Source organism: Ostrinia furnacalis, unplaced genomic scaffold (genome assembly GCF_004193835.3).
Source record: "Ostrinia furnacalis isolate ACB-3 unplaced genomic scaffold, ASM419383v2 OfSCF1242, whole genome shotgun sequence".
Classification (NCBI taxonomy): Eukaryota; Metazoa; Arthropoda; class Insecta; order Lepidoptera; family Crambidae; genus Ostrinia; species Ostrinia furnacalis.
In genome coordinates this window covers 355,010-368,111 of record NW_021131481.1, presented here as the reverse complement: position 1 = coordinate 368,111, position 13,102 = coordinate 355,010, and the positions used below count along the sequence as shown (strand labels likewise).

The following is a 13,102-nucleotide window of genomic DNA, read 5'->3' as shown; positions in this document are numbered from 1 at the left end:
ACAGAAACGAGACATACCTCAGTTTTTTTGTCATGTCTTAATTAGTTAAATTATATATTTTTTATATTCGAAATCTATGTATAACACCAAAATATTACCCTTTGTTTTTGTTTAGGCGTTATACAATAACTAATACAAAATGCTTATTTATCACCAAAATTGGTATAGATGACCCACGCTGAACTGTCCCGCCAAACTCAATGACAGGGGGGCGTCCAGTATTTTGGAACTATACTGAACTGTCCTATCGATGACATTGACAGCGGGGCGCCACCGTCAATACCGGATCGCTGGGTCAGATTTTTGCCATGTTGGAAACCATATAGTTGAACGATGGTAGCGCCCCCCTGTCATTGAGTTTGGCGGGACAGTTCAGCGTGGGTCATCTATATTTTGGAACTATAAATGTATGTATGGGTCATTCCATAAAAATCTGTATATTTTCGACGTCATTTTGTCCGTAACTTTTTTAAGATGCTTTTGAATACTTTATTAGTGTAAATTATAGTTTATTAATTAATTATGTTATGTCTAAAAGGGCCAGTCATTTTATGCTTTATTTTAGGAGAAATTATAATTTTCAATTTTTTCATACTACATTACTCCTATATGACTTCTAATAAAGTATAAAACTTATAACCTTAACATTTATAGATAAGTTAATATACATAATGTAGTTGTTTTGTTATTATCACTATATAAAAAACATCATTCCCTAACTAGTAATTTAGTCCCAAGTGCCGTTTAAAGCTAGGGCCTGACGCTCTAGGGACTGACGATTTGGAGTAAAACTTAACACAAATGCAGATTAACTTTATATTATAAGATGCTTAATACGATGTGCCGAAAATAGCCAAAAAACCACACGTAAATACTAATTAAATTATATACAATTTCTTATTGTAATCAATAAAGCTACTCAACTAGGGACTGACGAAGTGACTGGATTAACACATGTTTCCGCAACAACTGGCACGTTTGCACTAATTCAAAAAACGGCTACCGCAAAGCAAGTATGGTCTGAAGATAACTTCGTATCGTACTTTAAACTCAACTAAATGGCATTCACTCTAAATACATAATAAAGCGCAAAATTATAAAACCAGTGCGTGGCGAGGGAATGACGCTAAAAGCTGTAGACTCTTTTTCAACTAAAGAAAATCAAATTATTGTTTATTGCAACCGCAAAATATTAATAGAATTTGGTGTAATATACATTTATATAGAATATTCGTTAGTTAAAACAAAGGATAAAGTTGATGTTTTTATAACTGTGGGTCCCAAAACACAAACTTTTGGAGTACGGACATGCCTAGGGAATGACGTTTTGGGTCATTCAAAAGGAATTTAAGATGTTTTAAAAATAGTTTCAAAAAATATAAATGGGTGATGAATAAAGCACATTGCGAGCTGTTATTTAACAATTTTGGAATAAAATATTAACAAATTATTTCATGTGAAATGTGGCGCGGACTAAGAGTTGACATATTTTTGTGGAATGACCCGTATATATGTCTCGTTTCTGTCGGGCCTGGGTCACAGATGACCGTTCTTCTTTATTGGTCTAAAGCCGCAAAAATGGGGTTACCTACACCTTAGAATTACAAATGATCGAAAATCAAAATATCGACGTTTCATCGAACGATCAAAATATCGAATGATTAAAATATCGAAAAATAAATATAGAGGTTTTAATTAAATGTCATTCATATGATTAATGTAATCATAATCATTTATTCATTCATAAACATGAGGATGTCACATACAAAATGTAAATAAAACATAAATTCAAACCCATTTTTTTTATTTCCCACTTTTGGGTACCATAGTCAACAAGAAACCCTTACCTCCATCTTTCTGTTATAAACTACTAGCTTTCCGCCCGCGGCTTCGCCCGCGTGGAATTTTGTCTGTCACAGAAAAACTTTATCGCGCGCGTCCCTGTTTCAAAAACCGGGATAAAAACTATCCTATGTTCTTTCCCGGGACTCAAACTATATCTATGCCAAATTTCATCAAAATCGGTTGCGAGGTTTAAGCGGGAAAGCGTAACAGACAGACAGACAGACAGACAGACAGACAGACAGACAGAGTTACTTTCGCATTTATAATATTAGTTGGGATAGTTGGGATGCAACGTTAGGTCGACTCTCGATATTTTAATCATTCGATATTTTGATCGTTCGATCATTTGTAAATTCGATATTCTGAACGTTAGATATTTTGGTCGTTCGATGAAACGTGTTCGATATTTTGATTTTCGATCATTTGTAATTGTAATTCGATATGGTGTAGGTAACCCGCTTAAATGGATCATAAAAAAATTAAAACGTCAACTGTCATTACTGTCAAAGTTACTAATATAACCTCAATTTGTTTTTTGTTTACTTTTTGCCATTTATTGTATTTGCTGACGTACACTCGTTTCAATATTGTAGGTCAATGGAGATAGTACAGTGCACGATAGAATAGGAAAATAACTAAACTAATTATTTATTTATTCCTTAGTTTAATATAAAAAAAATGAATGAACTACAGTTTCTTGGAAGTGACCCCGGAGCAGTAAAACATGGTAACTTCATAAATTACTACTCATTTCACAGCCCAGCACAGAGGATAACAAACTTACATGACAATATGTTTCCTGCCACAACTACCAAAGAACCAATACTATGCCTGGATATTGGTTGTAACACCGGAGAACTAACAAAGGAATTGCAAGCTTATATCAAAAAAGTCTACACAGAATCAGATATTTACTTTTTAGCTGTAGATATTGACCAAACCTTAATTCAAAGAGCTAAGGAAACAAACCCTTGCCCTATCACTACATATTTAANATATGAAACCTTAAATGTTATGGATGAAGCAGACCGTCAAGTAGTAAAGAAGTACCTAGAAGATCATGGGAAGCAAACATTTGACATAACATTTTGCTTTTCTGTAACAATGTGGATTCATCTAAACAATGGTGATGAAGGGCTAGAACAGTTTCTACAATATATCAAAAGCATTTCAACAACAATAATAATTGAGCCACAACCATGGAACTGCTATAGAAATGCTCAGAAAAGAATCAAGAAGTCTGGAAGCACATTTCCACTGTATGAAACTTTAAAAATAAGAAGCAATGTTGATTTAGAAATTGAAAATGTTATGATACAAAATGGGCATAAAAAAGTATATGAATCTGGTAGCTCTTCTTGGAACAGAAAAATACAAAGTTATACAAAATAATTTATTTTATTACTATGTTCTCATATAAGGTATCTGTAATAAAACTGAAAGGTGATAATGATAATTATAAGGATTTACAAATTGTTTCTTACAAGTCATTGTCTTATTTCCTATGTCGCAACTTCTTCAGTACTGGACTCGAATTCCAATTTCATTTCATTATTTAGACCTTCCACATCCATTTCTGATTCTTGAGCATTCAGCATGTTCAATGTTACCTAAAAATACAAAAATATTAAAATTTTGTTGTTGGAGTTGATCGATCATTTAAATCCAGAATCTGAGGTGGAATTGTGTAAAGCAATCGTAATCATTTGACAGTTCATAACGTACGATAAAGTCAGCTAAACAAAGAGTTTGACAGAATAATCGTACGTTATGAGCTGTCAAATGATTACGATTGCTTTACACAATTCCACCTCTGGTCTTATTGAAGTGTATAACTTCACACTTCATAGTAAAATCAAAACATTTCACTTTTTCATTAGCACTTTGCAATCTTTTCTCCAACAATTATTTATTTTCATACTACCTGCTGAGATATAGGCGAGGTGTGAATTGTATGTTGGGGTTGAGGTGTAGTTGCACTGCCTCCTGACAGCCTCTCATCAGCCAATTTCCTTTTCACTGGCGTTTTAGCTGGTGTTCTGAAATGGTAGATAAAGTTATTGTATTAAAGTTGACCAAATCTCTACATTTTATGACCAGATTTATGGAAAAACCAGTAACTGAGATAGGCATGAAATGCTTTTGTTATAAAATCATCATGTTGCTTGCTACTCAATTTTATTGCAGTAAAGATTGTAGTCAAATTGTATCCATGTCTAGTGTTAGTGTTTAACAAGTAATTCATTAAAAGTAAAGTCATTTAGATAACATAATAATAACTACCTACCCAGGCGAAGTTTCAGCAATAGGATGCAACAACATGGTCATTTCAGCTAGTTTGTTGAAGGCTGCACCAGCTTCCGTAAATATTTCACCAACCTGAAAATCATCAAATAAAGAACTATTAAATACATTACGACCAATCAATTAAGCCCCACAATGCCCTAGTAAAATGCTCCAGTGCTCAAGAGCTTAAGGGTTCTACTGGAAATTACACTGTTAACTTCACACCTAAGAATTACAAAATCAATCAATTGAATCACCTTTGCTGCAGAGTTATTCATCGTTAGAGCTGTTTATTCCTGCTGTGTACTCTATCTTTTTGCAATAATTTCAAACAAAACCGAAGCAAAACAATACAACTGTGTACTGCTTGCTGATGACACTGACAGTGACAGTCAAGACAGCTGCTGAGACAGCAAAGTCCATAGGGATATCAAATATATGGAGAGGCCCTATTGATCTATACTAAAATTGACACTATGACCAAACAGCTCTTTATTTCTATAATATACCCATGGTGACGTATGAAAAAGATGATTGGTCAATACTCATTCTGGCAACCTTTTTCATGTGACGTCACCAACTATCTGACGCGTGCTCGACACTCAATATGTTTATTGCTTCCTTAATAGTACATTTTAGGTGTTATACATTATGTTGTAGATCAAGATCATTAAGGACCCTGTTGGGCTCTGCAAACTCGATACACATACACAATTTGGGAAAGAAACATAGCCGTAATAGGGTAATGCTGACAAATAATAGGGTAATAGCAGATTGCTTATTTGCGGCCATGTTCTTTTCCCAAATCGTGCACATTTATTTTATAGGTATTATACCCCATGAAGCTAAAGATAAAAATGGAGGGCAGAGTTGGAACAAAAACTTGAGTCAAATACCTACTTATATCTATCTCGCTCTCTGCGGCCCTACCTCTCTTTTTAGTGTGAACTGTGTAGTATTGCTATCTTCTGATTTAAATCTCNCCTTAGGGTGGGTTGCACCATCTTAGTTTAACTTTGACAAACGTCTAAAATCTGTCAATCTCCATACAAAAAACACCGGTTAACGTCATAGTTACGTTTAAAGTTAGGTGGTGCAACTCACCCTATTGGTTTCGATCGAATCGAAGCTTATCACCGGGGTTTTAGTAATCGCAATGAAAATGGCGGGTGTTGCGATTCGATTCGATTTTGATTGAGTCTTAAATGCATGTTGGCTAAGCCTTTGTATGGGAAATTTCAATCCAGTCTTTCGATTATCGATAGGTAGGGCTTTGCGATTCGATTTTTTGCCGTTTGACTAAGCCTTTTTTGTTATCGACCTCTTTTGCGATTTGTTTATTTGTTTGCGACTGGTTTGCGATGGGTTTGCGATTTTAAAGTGCGTTTTGACTAGACCCACCGCTGATTGCTTATTTGCGGCCATGTTCTTTTCCCAAATCGTGCACATTTATTTTATAGGTATACCCGGTCCACAGTATCTATATACGTCAATGGCAAAGTCAACAAACTAGTTACCACACCACAGATTAAAGAGAAAGTATATTCAAACAAATCGGCTACACTAGGATACGATATTGATACGATTAATCATTTTATAATACTGTCTATCTTTGTTTTAATTTCATTCGGTATATTAAAAAAAGAAAATGTCAAAATTGACAAATGTCAAAATAAAAGCATGCCGTGTGCGTGTGATAAAGAGAATAATTATTTTGGAAATTGCTGAACCAATTTTAAAAATATCTAACTTTGTTTTCAACATTCGGTATATCCCACAGCGCTAGCTTGTAAATACTTCCTCAGCGCATAGATCAATTTTGTTTTCAATTATGCAAGCTGCACATTTTCGAAATACACATTTTAATCAACCAAATTATGATTATCCATCCATCCAATCCAGGCTACATAATGGAAAACACTTAACTTACAACCGGCTAGAAAGAAAACCTCTAAATGAAAACTATAATGAAGAGCATTGGTGTGAAACCTGTGACAGAGGTTTTCCCTCTATTGACCTTCTGGAGAAACATAAACATCAACATCAGGTATGTATTATTTTTCTTCTTTCCTCCTACCTTTAGCATATGTAATACGTCTGTTAATTTAGACCTGTAAAAATATAAATTGTTTCAGAAATGTAACATTGATGGTTGCCAGTTCATAGCACATCCAAAAGTAATAACAAAACATATTCAAATGCAACATTCCACTGGACTGTACAATAAAATTGCTAAATTAAATAACCCTGAAGAAATACAAAAATGGCGGGAAGAAAGAAAGAGAAAATATCCAACAAAAGATAATATTGAAAAGAAATCTGCAGAAATTAAGGCAAAAATTGAAAGAGGTGAAAGAATGGGAATGAAAAATTTTAATCAAAGAAGAGGTACCTATGCATATTTTTATGTTATGTTTAAATTGTTTTACATTCTGTCTTGTTATGGTATTATTTTACAGTTTTAATTTTAATTTCAGATGATTCAAATAAGAATCGCATGCCAAGAAGTGGAAGAAATCAACAAAAGGATCATAGGCAAAAAACATTCTCATCAAATAATATACACCGAAAATCTAAAGTTCCTAAAAAAGATCATTGTGTGTTGCCAACTGCCGATAGCTTACAAAAGTTAAAGCCATTCGCTGGTATACAAGAAATTGTTATGGAAGATACTTCAGAAGAAATTGTTGAGAATATTAATTGTGAGTTTGTCATAGATGATGAAGACATGGAGAAATCTTCAGTGCCTGATGTAGATTCACAAAATATAACTGATGACAATAAACCAATGGTTTGTGGGGCATTATCATCACTCATGTGTAATTATGAGTCTTCTGAAGAAGAAACAGATGATTGCAAAGGGCCCACAGCTACTAATTTTGTCCAATTAGATAAAGTTACTGGAACTGATAAACAGCAAAGTGTATCCAGTGTTAAATTGATGGAGAATATAGCAACAAAATTAAATGAGCCAGCAAAAGAAAATGGCAATAAAAGTGATGATGACAGTGGACCTGAAGAAACAAAAATAGATAAAATAACAGAAACTAGCACTACTCCTGCACAACCAAAGATGATAAAATGTTCAAAAGCCAAGCAAAATATAGCAAATAACACTAGCAGACGAATGCTTATGAAACCCAAAAGAAAAATTCCCTCTACTCTTTTGTACAAATTATTAAAGAGAGAAGTACAACAGGAACGTAACATTGTATTACAATGTATTAGACATATTGTTAAGAATAATTTTTTTGATAATCCTAACAAATAAAGTTTATAGGGACATCACTGAATAATATTAAGCTTTATTTATTCCATACAATCAAGTCCACCTATCATATAAAAAATTACATTGTAATTTTGGAACTAGGTACATATTATTTAATACTAGCTTTACGCCCGCGTGAAATTTCGTGTGACAGAAAAACTTTCACGAACGGGCGTCGCGGACGTCCCTGTTTCAAAAACCGGGATAAAAAAACTATATGCCAAATTTCATCAAAATCGGTTCAGTGGTTTAGGCGTGAAAGCGACACAGACAATTACTTTCGCATCTAAATTATTAGATTATTGGTGTGGATCATGTGGGCAAAGGCCTCCTACCTTTGAAAGATGGCGCCGTCGTCTAGCTAGGTAAACCTCCTTCACCATTTTCCATCTTTCCCTGTAGTTATAGCTCATCCAATTTTTTTCGCTGCCTTTTAACTTTGCCTGCCTCCTAACTTTATATTCCTCCAGTGTCCTCCTCCTCCTGCCCTGTCCTTCCGTTTTTAGTAGACATGGGGTCTGTGGCTGTGGTCAGATCAAAGTGAAATGCATCTCGCATATTTCCGATCACCTATGACTATGATAGTAATGTCCATGTCGTCTTATCCATCTTGAAGTCAGAATGACTACCTGACCTGCCTACTTCAGGTTTTAGTAGTGATTGCGAGTGTACTTGTGAGTGGCTTTTATGTTATTAGAGCAAGGTAGAAGTTGTAAAATTAAATATCCAGTGTAACAAGGAAATAATAACACAAAAGTCAAGTTTTTATCATTTTATTTTAGTCCAAAGATGTTTAGGACGGCGGGGCAGCTGCGGGAGTGGTGGTGGCCGCGGCTTCCTCACGGATCCTGTCCTTCTTGAGCGTGCCCATGAAGGCAGCCTTGTCAGCCGGCGTCTGGAAGCGACCGTGACCGAACTTGGACGACGTGTCGATGAACTTCAGGTTGATCTTTTCCAGAGCCGCCCTCTTGGTGTGCACGCGCAGGGACTAGAAAAAACAAAGGTTTGGTTAAATTCCGCCATACTAGTCTCATCTTGTCAAGTCTTTAGCTAGATCACTGTAAAATGGATATTATTATACAATACAGGTTGCAAGATGGATCCTTACAAACTATGGTGTAGGTTTGGTATACTTACTTTCCTCAAAGTGATGACTCGCTTCTTAGGTCCCATGCAGCAACCCTTGATCATAACGAAGTCATTGTTGACTTCACCATAGTGAGGGAATCCACCCATTGGAGTGATAGACTTCTCAGACAAATCATACTCAGTAGAAGCATTGTTCTTGATAACCTTTCCATCCTTAGTGTGGATTCCTGGAAACAACATTTAATTAGCATACAAATACTTTTACAGAATACCTATTACAGTTTAGACAATAATTTATAATTACCTTGTCCAATACGGTATATTTTCTTGTTCATTTCAGTACGGTGGTGGTAGCCCTTTTGACCAGCACGGGCAACAGTGAAGCTTACTCTTGAAGGATGCCATGCTCCAATACAGGCAACCTTACGTAGACCCTTGTGTGTCTTGCGCGGCAATTTCTTTGTGTGCCAACGTGAAGTGACACCTATAACAAGAAAAAAACATTAGATACTTTATAACAGACACTAGCTTTCCGCCCGCGGCTTCGCCCGCGTGGAATTTTGTCTGTCACAGAAAAACTTTATCGCGCGCGTCCCTGTTTCAAAAACCGGGATAAAAACTATCCTATGTTCTTTCCCGGGACTCAAACTATCTCTATGCCAAATTTCATCAAAATCGGTTGCGAGGTTTAAGCGGGAAAGCGTAACAGACAGACAGACAGAGTTACTTTCGCATTTATAATATTAGTTGGGATTAGTAACAACAAGTTGTAAGCAAGATAAACATACCCTTGTATCCTTTTCCCTTGGTGACACCAATGCAATCAATCATCTCATCCTGGGCAAACACAGAGTCCACAGGAATGGGCTTTTCAAGATGTTCCCTAGCCCATTTAACTTTGTCCTCAATGGTTCCACCATTGACTTGGATTTCCATAATGTGGGCCTTCTTTTGGCGTTGCTTCAGGAGTTTCATCTGAGTGTGAGCGATGATCCTTACAACACTGCAGTAACGGATCATTTTCTTGAAATCCTTCTCGATGGATTTGCGGCCAAGCTCATCTGACCACTTCTTGCTCGCCTTAGTGAATGCCTTCTTCTTGCATTTGTACCTAATTGAATCACACTAGTAAAGCAGGTGCTGCAAGAAAAACCAGACAGCCTCATCGTTGAGCGGAGACTGCTTGGTAGCAAACATGCCCTTGGCATATTCTAAGGTTGCCCTCATCAATGAGAGGAGAGCTATTTTGAATTTATTAGTATTTGTTTACATTTGAACATAAAATAGAACAAGATAATAATTAATTGTGAGCCAACTACACTAACAAAAATGATTTCATATACCTATACTATTTCAGAATTAGGTTATTTCTAGTGTACCAGATGAACATGAGAACAGCTGAACTTTAATTTGTACTATTGAAAGAATTATAATGTATATTGACTTTACAACTGAAAAATATTTTGCTGTATCTGTAAAATAGTTACCAGTTCTTGTAGAAGCGACGACGGCAGTCCTCGGACATGTGCTCGGCCCATACCGTGAGCAGGGCGCGCAGACCGTGCGGGGTCTCGATGTAGCCGACCACGCCGACGGCCACCATGGGAGGCGTCTCAATGATGGTCACAGCCTCCACGATTTCCTTCTTGTTGATCTCTGTAAAAGGCATACAATGTTTCTATAATGACAAGAATTTACTCAACTAAAGATTAGAGTTATTATATTGTAAGGTTATTAAGCTTGGCGTTTTGTTGGTCAAGCTCAAGGACTACTTGCAAGATCAAGTTTCTAGAGGTAATGTTATTTTAGATCAATACAGAATTAATTTTAGCACTCTGGTCGTTAGATTTACTTCAATGTCACAACACGAAACTATCTTGAAGGAAATTGTTATACTCACTTGAACCAGGACGGTCAGGTTCACGAACCACGTGGGTCATACCAGCCTTGTAGCCGATGAAAGCGGTGAGGTGAACAGGTTTGCTAGCATCATCCTTAGGGAATGCCTTCACCTTTCCACGATGACGGCGGGACCTCTTCTTGGGGTAGAATCCCATAGACCCATGACGGGGCGCTGAAAACTTCCTGTGCGACTGGAAACGCAGAGAATTGATGTTTTAACACAAGAACTTCCTTCAATAACATACTGTAGCGTAGAATCAAATGGCATCAGTCCGCCCTAGATAATCTTCACATCGATTCAGGTTCTAACCGTTTGAAAAATTTATAGGTTGTTCATCATATGCCATGGTACGTAAAACTTGTAAAAACTCCGAATATGGAAATATTATGAGAATTTAATACGTAGCACATAGTAAATCATTTAAGTAATCACACTATATCAAATTTGTTTGCGATTTTCTAAATAATTTAAGCTTTAAATTAATTTACACATCGACGCTCACCATGTTCTCTGACAGCCGCACGAACCAAAATGGCAGAGTTGATCAACTCAACTTGACGTATGAAACTATAGTGATGTAATAGGGATGTGATATGAGCAATAAATCGATAAAAGAAAAAATTGATTATTCCCATACGATAACTGTACGATGGTCAGACGAGCACACCATCCATGGACCCTATACAGGGTGACTGGAACTGAACCCGCCATAGCTAATACGCGTATAGAGGAGGTCATTTGCTAATTATTGAACCTTACTTTCTGTAAATAAAGTTTTATAGTTTAGGAGATATGTCAATTTTTATACTTTTTTCAGATTTTTCCGAAATTTGACCTAAAAACTGCTTAATTTTTTTTTCTCGCGTGATTTCAACAGTTTTTTTTATTTGATATTAATATCGAATATGTCTTTATTCAAATAAAATAAATTTCTGATCCAAATAACGATTGAATAGCTAGTTACGAGCCGCCAAAGTCTAACAAAAGTACAAACCACTATAAAAAATTCTACTTCGAATTCGATTGAAACAAAAATTAATGGTGATAATGGATTGCCAATGATCTTAAAAATATCTCTAGCTTCTCTTCTTTCCAATGATATATCACACGTTGTAATTAGATATTGAAATTTGTCAAAAATTCAAAGTTTATGGAAGAAAATGGAGTAATAATACAAAAATTATCCATACAAAGTTTACTTTGAATTTTTTTAAACTCTTTTCATCATAATTTGATTATTGTTTTTAAATTCATTTTTCAAAAAACACACAAAAATAGTTATGAAAAGGAGTATAGCAGAAAATATGAGATGTTTGAAGAAACTTTGTATGGATAATTTTCGTATTATTACTCCATTTTCTTCCATAAACTTTGAATTTTTAATCAATTTGATAATGGATTGCCAATGATCTTAAAAATATCTCTAGCTTCTCTTCTTTCCAATGATATATCACACGTTGTAATTAGATATTGAAATTTGTCAAAAATTCAAAGTTTATGGAAGAAAATGGAGTAATAATACAAAAATTATCCATACAAAGTTTACTTTGAATTTTTTTAAACTCTTTTCATCATAATTTGATTATTGTTTTTAAATTCATTTTTCAAAAAACACACAAAAATAGTTATGAAAAGGAGTATAGCAGAAAATATGAGATGTTTGAAGAAACTTTGTATGGATAATTTTCGTATTATTACTCCATTTTCTTCCATAAACTTTGAATTTTTAATCAATTTTAATATGTAATTACTACGTGTGATATATCATTGGAAAGAAGAGAAGGTAGAGATATTTTTAAGATCATTGGCAATCCATTATCACCATTAGTGTTTTTTTAAATCGAATTCGAACTTGAATTTTTTATCGTGGTTTGTACTTTTGTTGAACTTTGACGGCTCGTAACTAGTTATTGAATCATTATCTAGGTCTGAAATTTATTTTATTTGACTAAAGGTTTATTCGATATTAGTATCAAATAAAAAAATCGGTTAAATCATGCGAGAAAAAAAATTAAGCAGTTTTTAGGTCAAATTTCGGAAAAATCTGAAAAAAGTATAAAAATTTACATATCTCCTAAACTATAAAACTTTAGTCATAGAAAGTAGGGTTCAATAATTAGCAAATGACCTCCTCTATACGCGTATTAGCTATGGCGGGTTCAGTTCCAGTCACCCTGTATAAAAAACTAAAAAAACATAAAAAATAATAATTGAAGATATGTTTCGCAACGAGAGTTGAGTTGAGGTGATCAACATAAGCAAAGCTGTGGGTCTAGTCAAAATGCACTTTAAAATCGTAAACCCATCGCAAACCAGACGGAAACAAATAAACAAATCGCAAAAGTGGTCGATAACAAAAAAGGCTTAGCCAAACGGCAAAAAATCGAATCGCAAAGGCCTACCTATCGATAATCGAACGACTGGATTGAAATTTCCCATACAAAGGCTCAACCAACATGCATTTAAGACTCAATCAAAATCAAATCGAATCGCAACACCCGCCATTTTCATTGCGATTACTTAAACCCCGGTGATAAGCTTCGATTATAACGAAAACCAATAGGGTGAGTTGCACCACCTAACTTTGACCGTAACTATGACGTTAACCGGTGTTTTTTGTATGGAGTTTGACAGATTTTAGACGTTTGTCAAAGTTAAACTAAGATGGTGCAACCCACCCTAAGGCTGTTTTGACAAATCCGTATCGCGAT

General features: G+C 35.2%; 4 protein-coding genes across 4 annotated transcripts; 2 read left to right on the top strand and 2 right to left on the bottom strand.

Annotated features, from left to right (window-relative positions):
* Positions 1-2,326: 2,326 nt before the first annotated feature.
* On the top strand, positions 2,327-3,259 carry LOC114352042 (probable RNA methyltransferase CG11342). The gene has a single exon (XM_028303486.1). It carries the CDS (start codon positions 2,524-2,526, stop codon positions 3,235-3,237), a length of 714 nt encoding a protein of 237 aa, XP_028159287.1. The 5' UTR covers positions 2,327-2,523; the 3' UTR covers positions 3,238-3,259.
* Positions 3,211-4,524, bottom strand: LOC114352043 (uncharacterized). Its single transcript, XM_028303487.1, has 4 exons — positions 4,389-4,524; positions 4,133-4,224; positions 3,770-3,884; positions 3,211-3,455 (listed from the first exon to the last, which is right to left on the bottom strand). The coding sequence occupies exons 1-4, from the start codon at positions 4,407-4,409 to the stop codon at positions 3,348-3,350; spliced, it is 336 nt and encodes a 111-aa protein (XP_028159288.1). The 5' UTR covers positions 4,410-4,524; the 3' UTR covers positions 3,211-3,347.
* Positions 4,525-5,799: 1,275 nt separating this feature from the next.
* On the top strand, positions 5,800-7,424 carry Nufip (nuclear FMR1 interacting protein 1). The gene is made up of 3 exons (XM_028303462.1): positions 5,800-6,178; positions 6,267-6,519; positions 6,609-7,424. The coding sequence occupies exons 1-3, from the start codon at positions 5,963-5,965 to the stop codon at positions 7,400-7,402; spliced, it is 1,263 nt and encodes a 420-aa protein (XP_028159263.1). The 5' UTR covers positions 5,800-5,962; the 3' UTR covers positions 7,403-7,424.
* A 732-nt stretch (positions 7,425-8,156) lies between these two features.
* On the bottom strand, positions 8,157-11,003 carry RpL3 (ribosomal protein L3). Its single transcript, XM_028303461.1, has 7 exons — positions 10,894-11,003; positions 10,389-10,581; positions 9,976-10,144; positions 9,277-9,599; positions 8,793-8,972; positions 8,537-8,715; positions 8,157-8,387 (listed from the first exon to the last, which is right to left on the bottom strand). Exons 1-7 carry the CDS (start codon positions 10,894-10,896, stop codon positions 8,193-8,195), a joined length of 1,242 nt encoding a protein of 413 aa, XP_028159262.1. The 5' UTR covers positions 10,897-11,003; the 3' UTR covers positions 8,157-8,192.
* Positions 11,004-13,102: the final 2,099 nt, after the last annotated feature.

What these genes read in the sequence shown, in the direction of transcription:
- LOC114352043 (XM_028303487.1), bottom strand. Translation starts at nt 4,409, where the DNA reads ATGAATAACTCTGCAGCAAAG. An exon ending in TGAATAACTCTGCAGCAAAG is followed by an intron (nt 4,225 to 4,388) that starts GTGATTCAATTG and finishes GATGATTTTCAG; the next exon opens with GTTGGTGAAATATTTACGGA. An exon ending in CCTCGCCTATATCTCAGCAG is followed by an intron (nt 3,456 to 3,769) that starts GTAGTATGAAAA and finishes TTGTATTTTTAG; the next exon opens with GTAACATTGAACATGCTGAA.
- Nufip (XM_028303462.1), top strand. Translation starts at nt 5,963, where the DNA reads ATGCAAGCTGCACATTTTCGAAATACACATTTTAATCAACCAAATTAT. An exon ending in AACATAAACATCAACATCAG is followed by an intron (nt 6,179 to 6,266) that starts GTATGTATTATT and finishes AAATTGTTTCAG; the next exon opens with AAATGTAACATTGATGGTTG. An exon ending in AAATTTTAATCAAAGAAGAG is followed by an intron (nt 6,520 to 6,608) that starts GTACCTATGCAT and finishes TTTTAATTTCAG; the next exon opens with ATGATTCAAATAAGAATCGC.
- RpL3 (XM_028303461.1), bottom strand. An exon ending in CAAGGGAAAAGGATACAAGG is followed by an intron (nt 8,973 to 9,276) that starts GTATGTTTATCT and finishes TTCTTGTTATAG; the next exon opens with GTGTCACTTCACGTTGGCAC. An exon ending in AATATACCGTATTGGACAAG is followed by an intron (nt 8,716 to 8,792) that starts GTAATTATAAAT and finishes TGTTGTTTCCAG; the next exon opens with GAATCCACACTAAGGATGGA.